The sequence below is a fragment of the Myxocyprinus asiaticus genome, chromosome 38 (genome assembly GCF_019703515.2).
Source record: "Myxocyprinus asiaticus isolate MX2 ecotype Aquarium Trade chromosome 38, UBuf_Myxa_2, whole genome shotgun sequence".
Classification (NCBI taxonomy): domain Eukaryota; kingdom Metazoa; phylum Chordata; class Actinopteri; order Cypriniformes; family Catostomidae; genus Myxocyprinus; species Myxocyprinus asiaticus.
In genome coordinates, this window is record NC_059381.1 from 7,713,206 (window position 1) to 7,735,306 (window position 22,101).

The 22,101-nt window shown below is 35.9% G+C and overlaps 1 protein-coding gene across 2 annotated transcripts in view; it reads right to left on the reverse strand.

Annotated features, from left to right (window-relative positions):
* LOC127428448 (potassium/sodium hyperpolarization-activated cyclic nucleotide-gated channel 1) overlaps positions 1–22,101 on the reverse strand; it is a 152,634-nt gene that overhangs the window by 32,897 nt on the left and 97,636 nt on the right. For both annotated transcript variants that reach the window (XM_051676832.1, XM_051676833.1), the window contains exon 4: positions 8,660–8,878. In XM_051676832.1, coding sequence (XP_051532792.1) covers positions 8,660–8,878 — 219 coding nt within the window. The remainder of the gene's footprint in view (positions 1–8,659; positions 8,879–22,101) is intronic.

Consider the following 22,101-nt stretch of genomic DNA (forward strand, 5'->3'; position numbering starts at 1 on the left):
CATTTCCTTTTCTGTCCTCTTTTCCTTCCTTTTCCTGTCCTGTCCTGTTCCCCATTTCCTTTCCTTTCCTTTCCTTTCCTTTCCTTTCCTTTCCTTTCATGTCCTTTCCTTTCCTTTCCTAGTATGTCCCCTTTCCTTTTCCTTTTCTTTCCTTCCTTTTTATGTTTTGTTCTGTCCCCCTTTTATTTTCTGTCCCCCTTTTTTTTTATTTCCTTCTGTTTTCTGTTCGTTTCTGTCCTCTTTTCCTTCCTTTTCCTTTTCCTGTCCTGCTCCCATTTCCTTTCCTTTCCTTTCCTGTCCTGTCCTTTCCTTTCCTTTCCCAGTCCTATGCTTTCCCCTTTCCTTTTATTTCCTTCCGTTTTGTTCTTTTCTGTCCTCTTTTCCTTCCTTTTCCTGTCTTGTTCCCATTTCCTTTCCTTTCCTTTCCTTTCCTTTCCTTTCCTTTCCTTGCCTTTCCTTTCCCAGTCCTATTCTGTCCCCTTTCCTTTTCCTTCCAGTTGCTTTCCTTTCTCATTACCTTTTCTCATCCTCTCATCTCTTTCCTTTCCATTGTTTTCCTTTTCCATTTCCTGTCCCATTCTGTATCTTTCCTGTTTTGTCCTTTTCACAACATTTTCTTTCCTTTCCATTTTCTGTTCTTTTCTGTCCTCTTTTCCTTACTTTTCCTGTCCTGTCCTGTTCCCATTTCCTTTCCTTTCCTTTCCTTTCCTTTCCTTTCCTTTCCTTTCCTTTCCTATTATGTCCCCTTTCCTTTCCTTTCCTTTCCTATTATGTCCCCTTTCCTTTTCCTTTCCTTTCCTTTCCTTTTCCTTTCCTTTCCTTTCCTTTCCTTTCCTTTCCTATTCTGTCCCCATTTCCTTTTCCTTTCCTTTGCTTTTTCTTTCTCATAACCTTTCTTGGTTTTCTTCTCTCTTTCCTTTCCTTTGTTTTCCTTTTCAATTTGCTGTCCCGTTCTTTCTCTTTCATGTCTTGCAATTTTCATTATTTTTCCTTGTCCTGCCCCATTCCTTTGCTTTCCTTTGCTTTCCTTTCCTTTCATTTCCTGATATAAATATGTAACAAATGTTATTAAGGACACACTACTATGATGATTTTCCTCTGTGTTAAACACTAGGCTGGTTCTGTGTTTTCCTCTCTGCCAAATTTGAACAAATTCACAGAAAGCTGATCCTTGGTCAGGTTTATTATCAGTGTGGAAACAGAAATGCTTCGTCAAGATTAGGTTTGTTTATCACCCCTCTCTATCTCTATCACTTCTTTTTCCTTTTTTACATTTCTTCTCGCAGGAGCAGTCATCACAATAAATGTGAGGTGGGCCCTGGCAGGGTTATATTAGGTGTCAGAAACAATCCGACCAGACTTTCAGCCTCTCTCCAAGATAGCAGGTGCTCACAGCTGCCCAGTGTTTGGTCTCTGAGCACAAAAAAAAAAAAAAAAAAAAAAAAAAAAAAGAAAAAGAAAAGGGAAAATATGAATGCCTTAAAGGCGCTTTGTTTCACAAAATTGCTCAGTAGAGAAGACTGCAGTGTGCTTATTCAAGAGGCTGATAATACAGATCTCCTAATTTGCAATGAAGGAATATGAGAACAGAGAAAATGATCTGAGGTCATAATACCTTTTGTTATTTTATCCATTTGAAAATATTTTGGGCCCAGCTGGGATAATAAAGGACAAACACATACATTCATACAAATGCTGTAGCTGTTAATTGTATTCATTTGGCACACCGTTTTATCTAAGCAACTAACAGAGCATTCAAGGTCATACATTTTATGAATATGTGTGTTTCTATGACATCAAACCCATGACCTAGTGCCATGTCTGTGAAATAATCTTTTTTCACTTTTGGATGCACAGAAATTCTGATCACAAGTCTATACATATGATAAATGCAAGGAAAAAACGGCTGAGCTTACTCCAAAACATACAGTATCAGATGAATGAGGTGAACCTCACATCAGAGGTACTCAAAATGTTCTCCTGTGGTTCTTCTTTGGTGTTGCATTTTGAAAGAACTCTTCTACTGAGATGCAACTCCCTGCTCAGCACACAACCATGTGCCAAGTGTTTAGAAAATAACTGGGCCTGATCTCCACTATGTGCTAGTTTGATCTGCTGATCATAAGAGCCACAGATGAGAGAACCGATGAGCGATAAAACTGTGAGAGCATGGTTATCTTTCTTTAGAAGACTTTCTTATGCTTATCTTTGTAAATGGAACAGCAGATATTATCGACTATGAGTCAGGCAGCTTGGAAGCTGAGTCACGAAATTCATCACCAGATCTGTTATGAAACCACTGATTACAGCACGTGCCCTAATTAATAAAATAAAGACATAGGCTCTGTTCTACACAGCCTATTAGACGACAGGGAGGGAATTTATTTTCAAAAATATTTTTGCCTTCCCTTGCTATAGTTTATGTTCCCTCACAATAGTTTGCGTTACCCAACCCATATTTTACCCATATCATGGTTAAAATATGGTATTTGTAGTAAAACCAAAGTAACCACAAAATTTACCATGATTTTACTACAGTAACCATATTTTAACCATCATATTTGTAGTAAAATACAAGAAAAACAAAACTATGTAAATAATAATAATAATAATAATTTAGTCAAAAAAATTGTTACAAAAATAGTGAAACCATGGTTAATTTGTGGTGCAAGTATGTTTTTTAAAAATCATGGTTTCTACCAAAAACATGCCCTTACGAAAATGAATCATGCTTTCACTATAGTAAAACTACAGTAACCATTTTTTGTTGTTGTAAGGACCATGGTTTTGAAAAGCATGGTACACGTATCTCAAATTAGCCATGGTGTTACTATAGTAAACCACTTTTACTATACTTTTATCATTATAGTAAACCACTTTTACTATACTTTTATCATTTTGTGATGATTTTTTTCACCATAGTTTTTATTTTTTATTATATTTTTATATATATATTATTACAACGCTTTAACCATGGATCTCATTGTTAAAATATGGTTACTGTTGTTAAACCATGGTACATTTGGTGGTTATTGTTTTACAACAAAAATAGTTCAACTATGGCTACTGTCGTAAAACTATAGTTAATTTTCATAAGGGATGAATAAAGCTATTGCATGGGATCTGTCTTTGTAGAGCATTCCACATCAGTCACTTATTAGGTTTTATTTAAGTTACAGTAGGATGTCTATGTAGACAGTAGACAAATGTCACTAGGTTTTGGAACAGAGCTATTTAGCCCTTTAGTATCCAATTTAAATTTTTTATTTACAGTACCATACTTAAAAGAATTCCCATGCTGGTCCAGGCTGGTTTAAGCTGGTTTTATGTTGGTCTAGCTGGCTAACTGGCATAGCTATGCTGTTTATCAGCAAACCTTAGCTAATAAAGATGATTGACCAGTATGCAGGTTGACTAAAAGAGTTCAAAAATACAACATACTGTATAGTTAAATCCAAAATAAAACATACTATATGCTGATTACTGCAATGCCTGTCTAATGGCTGGACAATGACATTGGTTTTTCATTTGACCTCCGCTGTTTATATATAGTGACCACTGAAAGGCCCGTTCAATATGAATTTCATTTGCAGATCTCTGGGCAGGGGAGTCGTATCTGATAACAATTTGCAATGGAGCCAGATTTTAATTGCCATTATGTCAGGATGAAACCACAGAAGTCACATTGCGATACTAAATGGAAGAAGAACGTGATGTGTGTAACACGTTCATCTGTATTGAACCCCACACGACCGCAGCAAGGTCACAATATCATATTTAAATGGAAGATAAGAGTCGGCGCCCGGACAGGTGGAGAGATTTAAATTCATAGAAGGCTTTAGTCCATTTTAGACTGCTGCATCATTGACTTAGTGAAGGTGACACAGACTACGTGTGGAACTCCGATAAGGCCATACGCAGCAGTCATGACAGGGTAACTGATGGGGCGTATGGTCCATGGATGCACGGAGCACCCTGTTTTCCAAAGTAAAGGAATTTCATTAGCTTGGATGGAAACCCTAGACTCTTTTTCTCAAAAAGGCTGCTCCTTAATGGCTTTGTCAATCAAAAAGATTTAAGGGCCGGGTGTAATGAGAAAATACAACTTTATACTCCTGGATGATATTGTAAAACTGCAGTCACAAATCAACTACTGTACAATGAAAATTAGCTGGTGCTCATCTCAGGATAGTGGTTGGATAGTACGTCAGCTATATGCTACTATACTGAGAATTAGATACATTTAAAGGACTTCCATTGTCTCTGACATTTAATAAAGAGTGACCTGAAGTTGAAGAGAAGCAAAGTGTGCAAATCTCTAATCAAAATAAGAGGGTTAATGATGTGATGCTCATATTTTTTGTGAAACAATTTTGTTCTAAAATATGTTCAACAATTTAAAACAAACAAACAAACAAAAAAAAAACATTATTTGATCATATCATTATATAAATATTTTGACATTTTAATGAAATGAAATGACATTTAATGATAGTTTATATATATATATATATATATATATATATATATATATATATAGTAAACGATAGTCATATGGCATAACCCTGAGAAAACTTTACTTAAAAATTCATATATATATATATATATATATACTCTCATGTATTCAAGGTGCAAGTATTTTAATACCTTTCACCTGATGGTTATAGAAAATGCTATAAATGTTTTTCAAATATTTACAAAAAGATTAAATTTTTACTAACTTGACATATATGTTTCAAACTAGATTTTTCTATCACCTTTGACAACTTTATTTGTCAATGACAAGCATCCAACCAGCACAACACAGCAAAATTGTCTTAACCAATCACATTAGCTTGGGGCGTGGCTATCTGTTAGTGCGACCAATTGAAGATAGGGGTATTTTTTGAAAACCTTTTCCATTTGTTGCTGCTAGTAGTAGAGAAATTACATACTTCACCTTTAAGCTCCATGTTTAAGGGCACAATAGAGTGCAACAGTCTGGTTCCAGAAGTAAAAATCCCATTCATTTATCCCATAGACAAATTGATTTTCAACGATAACTTATAAACCTTTAAAGACAGACCTAGCGTGAGGTACGAGGTTGTTTATCGATTTTATATGCTTCCGCTGAAGCCATCCGTCTGCGTTTTTTCAACTTCATTGTTTAAAAATTGTGTTTGATAGGGAATTCATAGTAAACAACTACATTACCCATGATACAGCAGATAAAGATCCACCAATCAGAGAACCATGACCAACAAAACCCGCAAATGTGCCTCGGAGCGACCACGCACTCCCATGATGCACTGTGAATGACGTAGTCTCCCTTCACCCTTAAACTACTTATATATTTGTACATACCAGAATATTTTGCAATAAACGTAAAATATATTGTTTCTATACTTATAATCAACAATATAAAAACAATAGTTTTATATATCCCCATCATTTTTTATTCAATGGTATCATTCGCAAAGCTTAATGGGATTGTAGTCCTAGTCCTCATGAATGACAGTAAGTACACAGCCTTGTACCTTTGTCTTTATGTCCAATTTTCAAATACTTTTTTGCCTCAAAACAAAGTTTGTGATGTTGTGATTCTCTGAGCTGGTTAGTTTGGTTCATGGCTTACAACTATTTTATGAAGGAGTTTATACAAATTATTTTCAAGGAATGAATGGGAAAAATACTTCCAGAGCTCAGATGACTGAAAAAGTGGTAGGGCACTGTTGAGCTCTATTGATCTCACCAATGTTCATGTACATTGGTCAGCCCTTAGGGTTTGGCCTTTACGTATTACTACCCTAAATAACTAAAATATTGCCATCTCTGATGTAACTTAATTTAAGGGGAAAATAAGTTCTACACAATGCAGTTTAGTAAATACAAATAATTTTAACTTAGTCTGTGCCAAGTCCCCGGCATGCAATCGCATTCTCAAATCTCATCTTGTCTTTCCACTCATCCACCGTAATGGCAGTAAATGAAGAACCTGATGGCTCATGTAGTGCGCATGGTGTGACGTTAACACGACTCATTCAGATCAGGTTGCCACCCAAACAAAGTGCAGATGAGATAAGTCCCACCTCCCACCGGACAAAGTAGCCAGGCTCTCCTTGTACACTCTGGCCCTGAGGGGGTGTTTTTGTTGTTCACTTGGGATAAATCCTCTTTGTGAGCAAAGGGACATAATGATCCGCTAACGGTACAACAAGCCCTCAAAGACAAGACGCTAGAATGAGGGATAATCTGCCTTGTGCTTCTCTCATGGTGTCTCAGGGAGGAAACCGCATGCTGTTTAGAGGAAGTGGAATTGATACACAGTGGCATTGCTGAGTTGATGACTTAAGTATCACAATCCTCTACTTAGCTTAGTAATGAACTCAAGACATGAGACCAGAGGTCTGCAGAAATTCTACAAAGTCCTAGAATTAGCCATCACACATGTACACAAAATTGTGTATGGGAGAATCTCACAGTCACAAATGTTAATTTGAAAAACAAATTAAATTTGAATGCATTGGAATAGGGCTGGGCAGTATGATGGTATATACTGTACCTTGCAGTAGTAGAAATCCTATTTCAACTGGTAGAGATTTTGCAATAACTTTTATACTACACTAGATTTTTTATGAAGTTGCCTTTATTTACACACAGTGTTGGATAAGTTCCTCAAAAAAGTAATTCACTACAAATTACTAATAATTTATTAGATTACTGACTTTACTGATTAGGGTTTAATCAAAATCCCTAAACCAAGACCAAAAGTTCTGACTGAATCTCATCCTAGAGCTTTCAATCTACACCCACCAAATTTGGTACAGTCCTTCAGACTGTTCTGACTGCTTTGTTTTTTCTAATTTATCAGACTTATGGTATTCCCGTATCATATGATCCAAAATCCCCAAAATACCAGAGACTTCCATTGACGGAATGTTCAAATGGGCCAAGAGTGTTCAAACTCCAACAGTCAAAATATTCAAATATAAACAAACACACACAAAAGGCCAATCCATCTTTCAGACAAGGGTTTGTCAAGCCAACATCTAGGTTTGTATAGACAAACTTTACCAATCTAGTTACTTTCTAAAACACTTTTCACAGTAAAGCTTCTGTTTTCCACTCAACAAATTCAAAATAATGTCTATATTTCCTCTTTGTTCAGTGACTCATCAGGGGGTACACGCCCTTCAGCTGTCACAAAACGCAAACATATTATTATTATTATTATTATTATTATTAATGTAATTAATGTTTTAATTGTATGTATATAAAATGTACATAAGTATTATTTTAGAAATATGTGCCTAATTAACATACAGTACTAACAAGTAATTAAATTATTTGAAATTCAGTTACTGTAATCTGATGACAAGAATTTGAAATGTAATGCATTACACTACTTTTTGTACTTAGAAAGTAATTCGATTACTTACATGTAAGGAGCAATGAAGAAACATGGGAGTAATTCGAAAATAAAGAGCGGGATATGTCCCAAACAAGCCAAGAGGAAGATAAAGTCGTTATTAAGGGGTGTATAAAGAGTTTAGTTGCTTACATTTTCCAAGCAATGACACAACTTGCCAATTTACTGTAATGAAAAATGTAACTGAATATTCATTTTAACGTAAACCTGTTTTTGCATTGTAGCCAAATTTGTAAATAATTTCCTTGTTGAATTCCCTGCAAAATAACTATATTTTGATATTGTTACCATCGCTGAATACTGTGATATTGGTTTGAATATTTTGTTCAAACCGCCCACCTCTACATAGGAACAAGTCTAGCCCTGAACCTGTAGATGTTGACTGAAGCATGTAACATTCTACCCATGTAACAGAGGTAGAATTTCTTTGACGTGAGATCAGTATTCATGTCATTCTTGAATGATTCATGAGCAATGAGCTCATAATGTGCTTGTGATACATGATGACACAGATTCCTCAAGATGCCATCTAGGTGTTGCAAGATCAAATGCATGTCTAGTAAATGCATGTCAGGGTAAATGGGGGAATCCCATGAAAACATATGCAGGTAACATTTCAACCCAAAAGCATAATTTTTTTTTGCAGTAAATTTAGCCTATTTTAGGACAACAAAAAGCATTTTGCATTGAGACAATATTTTCACGAGGACTAAGTACATCATACAACCCCCCCCGATTCTGATTACCGTAATGTGTCCAGACTTTTGAGGGTTTTTTTAAGTAGATTTCATTATTCTCAGTGATAAGTGATTCTTATTAGATTCTCATTACTATAAAGTTTTGACAATTTTTTAAAAATCAGATTTTTTTTATTATTATTCTTAAAATCAGCATAAATTAACAGCAGTAGAACAAAAATTATCATGACGCATAAAGTCCCTTAAATACAATTTAAATAAAATGTAATTTTTATATGAGACAATGAGACTAAGATTTGTATTTATTTCTTTATTTTGCATTACGGTAATGAGAATTTGGGGGGAAAAGTGCTTAATTATCATGAAAATAAAATCACGATGCAAAAACTCTTAATAGCCCTAAACATAAGCATCACTGTTTTTTGTTTTTTTTTTCGCGATTTTGAGATGAAATATATCCCGGACATGTTCTTGACAATTCTGTCCAATACCAGCAAAAACAACAACAACAACAAAAACAGTTATAACTAGAAACAGATGAGTTTCTCCTTACCTTCTCCTGGTATTGTCTTCGGGACGAGTCCAGTGACTGGATGAGGGCTGTGGCGTGGCCCACGAACATGGCGTAACAGGTGGCACCCACGATCATACTGAGCATTGTGATCCAAAGATCTGACATGCTAACGGGTGCCCTGGCTCCATACCCGATGCACAACATGTGACTCATGGCCTTAAATAGGGCATAAGAGTACTGCTTCCCCCAGGAGTCATTCTAAAAGAGCGAAAGAAACAGAGAGGGCAAGATGAGACAAAAAGAGATATTCAGAGATGGAAAAGATGGTAGACTGAATTTAACACATGTAAGCTTGCAGGCAAACGCTCTGTGATGTTTTATTGAGTCTTCATAGAGCATCCCACCAACAATAAACAATTTTTCTCACCCAGTAGGGTGTTTCTTCAATTTTGGGCACTTTCATGCCATTTGGAGTTTTATTTAAATTAACAGATTAAAACTTTATTGTTTTCTTATTGTCTCATTAAATCTGAATTGGAAAACATGTTTACCGGGCCTTCATAATTTATTCCTGGTACTTTCCAGATTCTTTTCAATTTTTTCATATTAAACTACATTATGCAAATCCATTTTAAAAATGCAAATTATAACAATATAAACTATGATAATATAAAAAAAAGAGTGAAATAAACATAAATCTTTTAAATATTCGAGTGAAATCTTTCAAAAATTACCACTTTCCCACAGTTGTGGCATAATTTCTACCACACTAAACAATTTTGCACCTAATAAATGTATTTATTTTTTCAAAGGTTAGTGTACTTGTAAACTAAGTCAACAGAAGTGTCAGTGAAGAGCATGCTTAAGATAAAATATTAGACAAGTGTTGTTTGAAGAACAATTCATGGTAAATATAACTTGCGAGCAGAATATTTTTATTGGGCGTGATTTCCAATCAAGCTGTGACTTTTTCCAAATCATCCAAAAGGTGTGAAATATTAGTTAATTGTGTGTATGTAAGATACATCAAATCTTAGCAAGAGAAAAGAGTCTGCAATTTTATTTAAAAAAAAAAAAAAGTCAGTGTCGTTTCCAACACAGAATTCTAGTAACACAGTACAGAAAGACACTGTGGTGGAATTTTCATGAATAAAAAAAAATAATAATAATTATGAAAATTACATACATACATACACGTTTGCACATTGTTAGTAGACTAATTTTATTTTATTTATTTTTTTAAATAGTGAGAGTGTGAAAAATGCTTTAGGGAGACTTTACTTTCAAGAAGTGCCCCAGTGGAAGAAACAACCTTAAATGGGTCTATTAAAATGAAAATATATAGCTGCCTTTATATTTTAGGAAGGGGGGCCCATAGGGGGGGAATCATAATTTTTGGGGGTCCTTGGCTTTAAAAAGTTTGAAAACCCCTTTTTAACTCCACCTATATATCCTTGCACCCTGTCTTGCTTTCCTTCATTCTCAGTGGGGTGTGAAAACAAGTGATGCTCTGGTGTCTGCTAATCAACTTGGATTACTTCCATTAGCCTCTGTCAGTTGATGTACGACTCTGTGGATCCCTCATGTCAGGCGGGAGAAAGAGAGGAAGGACACATTCAGTGCTCTCAAAGGCTATTAGAGCAGTTGATTTTAATGGAGAACTGTACGAATAGAAAGAGACAAACTGTACTTCAGATGTACTGCAGTGTGACTGACCCGGCACAGACTCTACAGTACATAAAAAACAAGATGTAGAAGTTTGAATATTTTCAAACAAGGTTTTTTGCTGTTGGTGTTCTTTGTAGCCTTTTAATGCCCTTTTTTAATCAAACATGTATGGGAAAGAATAAGAGAGTTTATTTAGAGTTCAGCTTTGTTACTGAGATAAAAAGTGCATGAAAAGAGAGTTTTTGTTTCATACTCAGCTGAAAAAAAAATTCTTCTAAAGACAACATGAAATCAAAATTGAACCCTTTTACCTTCTTAATTTTACATATATATATATATATATATATATATATATATATATATATATATATATATACATACAGGTGCATCTCAATAAATTAGAATGTCGTGGAAAAGTTCATTTATTTCAGTAATTCAACTCAAATTGTGAAACTCGTGTATTAAATAAATTCAATGCACATAGACTGAAGTAGTTTAAGTCTTTGGTTCTTTTAATTGTGATGATTTTGGCTCACATTTAACAAAAACCCACCAATTCACTATCTCAACAAATTAGAATACATCATAAGACCAATAAAAAAAACATTTTTAGTGAATTGTTGGCCTTCTGGAAAGTATGTTCATTTACTGTATATGTACTCAATACTTGGTAGGGGCTCCTATTTCTTTAATTACTGCCTCAATTCGGCGTAGCATGGAGGTGATTAGTTTGTGGCACTGCTGAGGTGGTATGGAAGCCCAGGTTTCTTTGACAGTGGCCTTCAGCTCATCTGCATTTTTTGGTCTCCTGTTTCTCATTTTCCTCTTGACAAGGTTCAGGTCTGGTGAGTTTGCTGGCCAGTCAAGCACACCAACACCATGGTCATTTAACCAACTTTTGGTGCTTTTGGCAGTGTGGGCAGGTGCCAAATCCTGCTGGAAAATGAAATCAGCATCTTTAAAAAGCTGGTCAGCAGAAGGAAGCATGAAGTGCTCCAAAATGTCTTGGTAAACGGGTGCAGTGACTTTGGTTTTCAAAAAACACAATGGACCAACACCAGCAGATGACATTGCACCCCAAATCATCACAGACTGTGGAAACTTAACACTGGACTTCAAGCAACTTGGGCTATGAGCTTCTCCACCCTTCCTCCAGACTCTAGGACCTTGGTTTCCAAATGAAATACAAAACTTGCTCTCATCTGAAAAGAGGACTTTGGAACACTGGGCAACAGTCCAGTTCTTCTTCTCCTTAGCCCAGGTAAGACGCCTCTGACGTTGTCTGTGGTTCAGGAGTGGCTTAACAAGAGGAATATGACAACTGTAGCCAAATTCCTTGACACGTCTGTGTGTGGTGGCTCTTGATGCCTTGACCCCAGCCTCAGTCCATTCCTTGTGAAGTTCACCCAAATTCTTGAATCGATTTTGCTTGACAATCCTCATAAGGCTGCGGTTCTCTCGGTTGTGCATCTTTTTCTTCCACACTTTTTCCTTCCACTCAACTTTCTGTTAACATGCTTGGATACAGCACTCTGTGAACAGCCAGCTTCTTTGGCAATGAATGTTTGTGGCTTACCCTCCTTGTGAAGGGTGTCAATGATTGTCTTCTGGACAACTGTCAGATCAGCAGTCTTCCCCATGATTGTGTAGCCTAGTGAACCAAACTGAGAGACCATTTTGAAGGCTCAGGAAAACTTTGCAGGTGTTTTGAGTTGATTAGCTGATTGGCATGTCACCATATTCTAATTTTTTGAGATAGTGAATTGGTGGGTTTTTGTTACATGTGAGCCAAAATCATCACAATTAAAAGAACCAAAGACTTAAACTACTTCAGTCTGTGTGCATTGAATTTATTTAATACACGAGTTTCACAATTTGAGTTGAATTACTGAAATAAATGAACTTTTCCATGACATTCTAATTTATTGAGATGCACCTGTATATGATTTCAAAATAATAAAGAAAATGATCTAGAATACAATGACAATAATATATGTATTATATAAACAGTACAAATTTAATATTTTATATATATATATATATATATATATATATATATATATATATATATATATATACACACACACACACACACACACACACACAAACACAGTACATACTGTATATTAACATATATTTAAAATATTATCTATCTATCTATCTATCTATCTCTCTATCTAATCTGTCCAGGCCAAATTCCCCCCATTGGCCCTTATATATCATGGCCCCCTAATAATCTCCATTCTCGAATTGGCTACATCACTTTACTCTCCTCTCCACCAATAGCTAGTGTGTGGTGGGCATTCTATGGCCACACTATGGCTGCCGTCGCAGCAGTGGATGCTGCACACTGGTGGTGGTTGAGGAGTGTCCCCGTATACTATGTAAAGCACTTTGAGCGCCTAGAAAAGCCCTATATAAATGTAAGGGATTATTACTTACTTACAGTAACTAACTAACTAACTAACTAACTAACTAACTAACTAACTAACTAACTATCTATCTATCTATCTATATAATTTCACAATATTTAATCAAAATTTAATGACTTTCTCCACCTCTGAAATAACTTTTGGTTTTGGCTGATGTGACAAATCCACAAGGGTGGGGATAAACAAAATTAACCAATAATATCGCATCACACACCAATACAATTCAATCAAGTTCTGGTGGATAAACTGAAGTCCTGCCTTACAATATTTCCCACAGAATTTTGTGTTTTACTTATAAATACATCACATAACAAAAGTTAAAATGCGTTGCAAGCGCCATTACATGTTGTATTAAAATATTACTATAGACTGCTCTATTGAACAATAAAGCACAATCATTTTAGGATTTAAAACATAAAGTGCTCTAATTCCTTCAGGTAATTTTTTTTTTTTATTCTATTAATTTTTTCGATGATCTCCAAAATTCTTTCTGAATCAGCACAGGACATTTTTGGAAGTTCTTACCAAATTTAAAAATGCTCTGTTTACGTTGGATAAATTAACTTTTTTGACTTATTTCATATCCAGAAGCTATTTTCAGTTTGGTTTATGTCACTCCTCAATGTCAGCATAACCCGCTCAGACATAAGTTGCTGCCCTTTGTTTAAAACACTGACTAAAACAAGCCTTGTATTATTTCCGGATGGCCTCAGTTCCTTGTGTGTGTGAAAACTCACCAGAGGGATGTGACAGCTCTGTGTTCGTGAATGGGGTCTGGAATGAGTTGCTGACTGCTCAAATCCTGCTCCATTTGAAGAAAAAAATTGCTGAGGAAGCCAAAGCTAGTCGATCCTGCTCTTAAATCTGCACACTGCTGCCTGCCAACCCACGAGGCCCTCAGCGCAAGCGCAGATATATCACACACGCTAGATCTGCTGAGTGTTTGCGAGCGTGTCAGAATAATTTGAGAAAAATGGTGCAGATGTGCTCTTTCTCTCTGCCTGTGGTAATGGCAAAATGGTGTATTAATGCCAGTACGAGTCACCTATTAATGCTAAATCTAATCTCCATTCTGATTGTTTGTTTCTTTCAGAGATTGATAGAAAAATTATCTGACAATTGTTTCTATTGAAGTTGTGAAAGTTTTTTTATCATATATAATCCCTACAGCATTCTACACTGGAATTACATCAAGATCTGCATCGCCGTATGACATTAAACTCAAACTACATTTGCTGACGAATATTAGAGGTGCTTTATTGTGCAAAACTCAGAATCATGATGCTAGGATGTTCTTGGTGGTTGCTTACTGGCCAAAGTGAAACGAGCCCACCTCCAAGTCTCGATGATATTCTCGTCCCTAGATATGGCTTGGTATGAGCTGTGCCAAAGTTTAATTCTTAGCATTAGGGGTTTGTTAAAATCCTTAACTCTAAGTATTAGCAATAGTAATAATGATGCTTGCCTTAGCTAACACTGCTAAATAGTGACTGAGTTACTCGTAGCTTGGAAACTGAACTCATGCCTATTTCTTAAATTGATTATTTTAGAAGCATGTACGCTGTTAAAATAATGTAGTCTTCTACAGTTAAGTGGAGTTAGAAGACCAGTCACTGTTCAATGATTTCCTTGTATAAATTAATGTTCTGTATACAGCATAGTCATAACCTTGTCTTTTAAAAGTTTCTGAGTTTCCCAACAAGTAGCCATGTAGCGTGACAAAACGTAATATTTATGTTTTTAATATCACACTGTATTGCACAGGCAGCCTTAAAACCAAGCCAGCTTTATAATCAAATGCACTCATACCCATCATTAATACTCATACACAAGTTAAAGGTGCACTCAGTCATTTTTCCTCATTAAAAAAGTTTAACTCTTAAAGACATGAATTGTAATTTTGCAATACAGTATATGTAGGAAATCATGACCACTCAAATTAAAATGAAGACTCCAGTCATATCAGTCATTTTATAAAAGCTGTTTGATTCTACATGGAGAGGGTCCGCACATGGGGGCTGCCATATTAGTCACATGACCAGCCGAATACTATTCACTCAATCTATGTAACCCTCCTGTTATTTGACACTTTCACTCATTGATTAAAGTAATCATAGCTGACTGTGGATATTAAATTTATACAATGGCATCTGAAACTGAAACTATTGATTTTAAATGATGCTGCATCCAAACCGCTAAGAGTCAGTGCAAGTCCATGACGACACAAAGACAAAAGTTACGTACAGAGTACACCTTTAAGCTCAGTCAACAGCATTTATGGCCAGTGTTGGGTAAGTTACTTAAAAATAGTTATCCATTATAAATTAAAAAATTTTCATCAAAACTTTTAATCAGATTACTTTACTAATTACTTAATTGAAAAATGAATCACATTACTATTTACCTTACTTTAAATTACTTTCTAAAACACTTTTCCACTCAACAAATTCAAAATAATGTCTATATTTCTTTCTTGTTCATTGTTACACGTCACACACTCACATTTCCCCTTCACAATGACTCAATAAGGGGCCATAATTCATGTATAATTAATTGAAAGTCAGTAACTGTAATCTGATTACAAAAATGTAAAATGCATTTCATTACACTACTTTTTGTCTAAAAATAATTAGATTACAGTAACTAATTACTTAGTAATTGAATTATACCCAACACTGATTGTAGCATAATTTTGATTACTACAAAAAATTGCTTCATGCTCCCTTTTCTTTAAAAAAAAGCAAAGATCTAGCTAGTAGTGAGGCCCTTACAATGATAAATTGGGCCAATCCGTAAACATTAAAATTAAGGCTGAGAAATTTAACACGTTAATTTCGGCGATTAATAGTTGATTGTTAAAAAGTGTAAAAAAATAAAATAAAAATGAAATAAAACACAATTTAATAATAAACACGGGAAACGATTTCCTGTATGGAGAATTGAGAGTTCACCAGCAAGCGGTGAGCCAGGTGTGGGAGAGATATGGGCAAACTGCCGTATCTATTTGCATCATCTGAAAACGCTCACTCACTGTCATCTGAAACAGTGTCAATACAGAAAACTGCACAAAAGAGACCCAGTGTGTGCATGATAGAGACTGAACATCAGCCAGAGAAAATAATAGTTTTGAAATTTCAAACTTCAGCATTTCATTTGGTTTGTATCTGCAGCTATAGTGTCTAATAATGCATTGGAAATGTACACTTAACATTCTCCCCAATAAAGCTTGATATCAATTGAATTTGCCCATTTGATCCTATTCTTAAAAAGGAAAAGGACAGATTTTGCCAAACTTTTAATTACAGCATGTTCACTGATTTTAAAGCATGAATACATACAATGATGAGCCAAAAGATTATGACCACCTGCCTAATATGTTGTTGGTCTTCCGCGTGCCACCAAAACAGTGCCGACCCGCTGAGGCATGGACTCTACAAGACCCCTGAAGGTTTTATTGTTTTATTGTTTTTTAAGGATCCCCATTAGCAGATGCCATGGTAGTCAGCTAATCTTTCTGGGGTCCAAACATGACATACTTCACATAACATTACATACACTTAATCACATATACGTTAAATTACATTACCATACTGTACTACATTTCTAGAAAATGCATACATACAATTTAAAGCATTCATATACAGTACATTTCAAAGCCTATCACCCCTGAACATAGGTGTCCTGTGGTATCTGGCACCAAGACATTAGCAGCAGATCCTTTTCAGTAGGACTGAGATCTGGGGAAATTGGAGGCCAGGGCAACATCTTGAACTCTTCATCATGTTCCTCAAACCATTACTGAACAATGTGTGCAGTGTGGCAGGGCGCATTATCCTGCTGAAAGAGGTCACTACATCAGGGAATACCACTGCCATGAAAGGGTATACCTGGTGTGCAACGATGTTTAGGTAGGTGGCACATGTCAAATTGACATCCACATAAATGGTTGTACCCAGGGTTTCCCAGTAGAACACTGCCCAGAGCATCACTCTCCCTCTACCTGCATGTTGTCTTCCCACTGTGCATCCTAGTGCCATAACTTCCCCAGGGAAACGGCAAACACGTACATGGCCATCCACGTGATGTAAAAGAAAAAGGGACTCATCGGACCAGGCGACCTTCTTACACTGCTCCAAGGTCCAGTTCCAACGCTCGCATGCCCATTGAAGGCTCTTTCGGCGGTGGACAGGGGTCATCATGGACACTCTGACCGGTCTGCGGCTACACAGCCCCATACGCAGCAGGGTGCGATGCACTGTGTGTTGTGACACATTCCTCCCATAACCATCATTAAAATTTTCTGTGACTTGTGTCCTAGACCTTATATCAGTTCGGACTAGCCTTCGTTGCCCTCGCGCACTGATGAACCTTGGGCGCCTAACACCCTGTCGCCAGTTTGTGGTTTGACCCTCCTCGGACCACTGTTGGTAGGTACTCCCCACTTCTGACCGAGCGCACCTCACAAGCCTTGCCATTTCGGAGATGCTCTGACCCAGTCATCTGGCCATTACAATTTGGCCCTTGTCAAAGTCGCTCGGGTCTTTACTCCTGCCCATTTCTCCTGCATTCTACACTTTGACTACGAGAACAGATTTTTCGCTTACCATCTAATCTACCCAGACCTTGACAAGTGGTCTTGTTATGAAATGATCCACGTTATTCGCTTCATCTGTGAGTGATCATAATATTTTGGCTCGGTATACTTGTATCAAAGATGTAAACCTGTAAAAATGTGCATTTTAACATGTACATATTTAAATAATTAAAATAATGACAAACCAATTGCTTGCATGTTCTTTGAGACAACATGTAAAGTAAATATATTTATGATTATATTTTAATGTTTGTTTTATTGTACGATGCAACATGATTAATCACAGAAAACTGTTTAAACATTTCCTAACACTATGTATAATTGTGAATGCCTGTGTGTAAAACCACGTGCATGTGCACATGCACATTGCATGGGTGTGTATATATGTGTGAGTGTATATATTGTATTATTCACGTGTTCACACGTGAGTGTCTCATGTGGCTATTATGTGAGATTAGCAAGAAATACGACCTGATCAATACACACACATATAAGGACACCCATAAACATCTTGTGTATAGTTGCATTCTCCCTGTCTCTCTTTAAGCTCCTTTACAGAGAGCTGTCTATGACACCAAATGTACTCAACACATATATGTAAGTATAAACACAGTTACAGACACACAGAAAAAAAACATAGATACAGATTATTAGCCAATCAACACATTTCCCAAGTGGGGTCTTCTAATCAAAGGCAGAGCACTCGAGCACCCACTACTATCAAATACGTCAGGTTGAAGTGTTATTTAAAACACTGTCTGATTGCAGAGGACAAGGGATTGTAGGTGTTTGTGAAGTGAGTCTGATTGGGATGGATCCCTTCTCTTGAGCATTTGGTCATTAGAAAGTACAAGGGAAGCTCCATTGGGTTTTGCACACCATTTACAATCAGACAAAACCATATAAATCAGATTTTCAATACTGGAAGATTTTTAATAATTTCATTCTTTACAGGTGTGACAAATGATGTCTTGCTGTTTACATTATGTGTACATATATGCTACTGCAAAGCAATGCCTGAACAACAACCCACAGAAGTCCAGCATTGTGCTGGCAAATTCTGCATGTAGTACTCATAATTTCTTCAAAACATCTAAAAATCTATCTATATTTTCTGCAATTCTATTTGGTCCTGCTAGTAGCACAGAAATTGCATGCTGCAACTTTAATAAAAGTCATTGAATATACTATTCATTTTTGTAATGGTAATCTTAATGATAGGTGTGAGGAATCTGGGCATATTATAGATGAGAAAAAAGCTAGGAAATTATCTAAACTGAAAACGATATTCAAACTATCCTTAATTATTTGACTTCAAATAAGGATACTGAAATGCAAGAAATATTAAGTTTTGCATATTACATTGGCACTATACTGAAAATTCAATTAGCATATTTGCTCAATACCTGCAATCAGTCAGAGTGCTGCAGTCCACATTTGCATTTCTAATTAAATCTCAAACTGGTTGTGATGTCTGTTCTGTATTAGACCATTATCTTAAAGGGATAGTTCACCCAAAATGAAAATGTTCTCATTTACTCACCCTAATGCCATCCCAGATGTGTATGACTTTCTTTCTTCTGATGAACATAAACAAAGATTTTTAAAAGTATACTTCAGCTCTATGGGTCCATAAAATGCAAGTGAATGGTGACCAAAATTCTGAAACTCCAAAAAGCGCAAAAAGGCAGCATAAAAGTAACTCTTCTAAGATTCCAGTGTTTAAATCTACAGGTGCATCTCAATAAATTAGAATGTTGTGGAAAAGTTCATTTATTTCAGTAATTCAACTCAAATTGTGAAACTTGTGTATTAAATAAATTAAATGCACACAGACTGAAGTAGTTTAAGTCTTTGGTTCTTTTAATTGTGATGATTTTGGCTCACATTTAACAAAAACCCACCAATTCACTATCTCAAAAAATTAGAATACATCATAAGACCAATAAAAAAAAAACATTTTTAGTGAATTGTTGGCCTTCCGGAAAGTATGTTCATTTACTGTATATGTACTCAATACATGGTAGGGGCTCCTTTTGCTTTAATCACTGCCTCAATTCGGCGTGGCATGGAGGTGATCAGTTTGTGGCACTGCTGAGGTGGTATGGAAGCCCAGGTTTCTTTGACAGTGAGTGTCAGCTCATCTGCATTTTTTGGTCTCTTGTTTCTCATTTTCCTCTTGATAATACCCCATAGATTCTCTATGGGGTTCAGGTCTGGTGAGTTTGCTGGCCAGTCAAGCACACCAACACCATGGTCATTTAACCAACTTTTGGTGCTTTTGGCAGTGTGGGCAGGTGCCAAATCCTGCTGGAAAATGAAATCAGCATCTTTAAAAAGCTGGTCAGCAGAAGGAAGCATGAAGTGCTCCAAAATGTCTTGGTAAACGGGTACAGTGACTTTGGTTTTCAAAAAACACAATGGACCAACACCAGCAGATGACATTGCACCCCACTCATCACAGACTGTGGAAACTTAACACTGGACTTCAAGCAACTTGGGCTATGAGCTTCTCCACCCTTCCTCCAGACTCTAGGACCTTGGTTTCCAAATGAAATACAAAACTTGCTCTCATCTGAAAAGAGGACTTTGGACCACTGGGCAACAGTCCAGTTCTTCTTCTCCTTAGCCCAGGTAAGATGCCTCTGACGTTGTCTGTGGTTCAGGAGTGGCTTAACAAGAGGAATACGACAACTGTAGCCAAATTCCTAGACACGTCTGTGTGTGGTGGCTCTTGATGCCTTGACCCCAGCTTCAGTCCATTCCTTGTGAAGTTCACCCAAATTCTTGAATCGATTTTGCTTGACAATCCTCATAAGGCTGCGGTTCTCTCGGTTGGTTGTGCATCTTTTTCTTCCACACTTTTTCCTTCCACTCAACTTTCTGTTAACATGCTTGGATACAGCACTCTGTGAACAGCCAGCTTCTTTGGCAATGAATGTTTGTGGCTTACCCTCCTTATGAAGGGTGTCAATGATTGTCTTCTGGACAACTGTCAGATCAGCAGTCTTCCCCATGATTGTGTAGCCTAGTGAACCAAACTGAGAGACCATTTTGAAGGCTCAGGAAACCTTTGCAGGTGTTTTGAGTTGATTAGCTGATTGGCATGTCACCATATTCAAATTTTTTGAGATAGTGAATTGGTGGGTTTTTGTTAAATGTGAGTCAAAATCATCACAATTAAAAGAACCAAAGACTTAAACTACTTCAGTCTGTGTGCATTGAATTTATTTAATACACAAGTTTCACAATTTGAGTTGAATTACTGAAATAAATGAACTTTTCCACGACATTCTAATTTATTGAGATGCACCTGTATATCTTCAGAAGCAATATGATAAGTGTGGGTAAGAAACAGATCAATATTTAAGTCCTTTTTTATTATAAATTCTCCTCCTTGCCCAGTAGGTGGCAATATGCATGTAGAATGCGAATCACCAAAAACAAAAGAAGATTGGGAAAGTGAAAGTGGAGATTTATGGTTAAAAAGGACATAAATATTGAACTGTTTCTCACCCACATTTATTATATCGCTTCTGAAGATATGGATTTAACCATGAGTCTTATGGATTACTTTTATGGTGCCTTTATGTGCAATTTGGAGCTTCAAATTTTGGTACTCATTCAATTGCATTGTAAGGACCTACAGACTTGAAATATTCTTTAGTAAAATCAAAAAGTCATTTTTAGTGTACCATAAAAATAATTTTAACTCATGTCTAAGTCTGTACAAAAAACAAACAAACAAACAAACAAAAAAAAAAAACACACATTCCCATTTACACAATTAACATTTTTCTAAGTTAAACTATGTTTCTCTACACAGATGTCGTTGATAATAATTAATAATTAAAAACAATTTAATACAGTCAGGGGGGTTTTGAACCCTCAGGAAAATGTATCTTGGTTTAGAAGGTAAAAAAAAAAAAAAAAACATACTTGTGAATATATATATATATATATATATATATATATATATATATATATATATATATATATATATATATATATATATATATAGTATATATATAGTATATATATATATATAAAACAAAAACAAAAAAACAGGGTAAATAAAAATGTTCCCAAACATCTGGTCCCTCAAATTCAGGTCCGCCTTTGTGCCTTGGAAATGTGACAAAGACAAAGCCACATTTTTCCTTTCATTTAAAACAATTCTTTTATTTATTTATTTTTTTTATTTATTTATATATTTTTGTAAACTTGAGAGGATTAGTGATCCCCCAATGCCTTTTAATTTGGCATTTTGCACTGTTATCTCCTCCCATAATCTCTCACAAAATTGCTTCTCTTCATGACAGCCTGACCATCATTTCTTTGGGAAACACCTTCTGTGCCTTGGCAGACTCAGGCTTTGTTCGTAATTTAATGAAATCATTCTGCATACAGTGCAGTATAGACTAAAAATCACCTAACATTTTTTTAAATGTGAAACAGCACACATTATGTAACAGTAAACATTTAGTTGTTTTTTACATAACCTCATTATGTGTGCAACAAGTGGCATCCAGTTTTCAACTAAGAAATAAAAAAGTTATATTGCATTTTATTCCAGTTTTGTGTAAAAATGTGTCCTTTACAAAAATGAAGTCAAAGAGATGTTAAACTTTAGAGAATTAAGAAGGGATAATATGAAAATTCTGTAATTTTTTTACCCAAACTAATCTTTCTTTCTTTCTTTTAATATATGGGACAGACAGCTCGTTTAACATCAACTTTTGTGTTCCACGGAAGAAAGTCATAGAGCTTGGGAAGAACATGAGCCT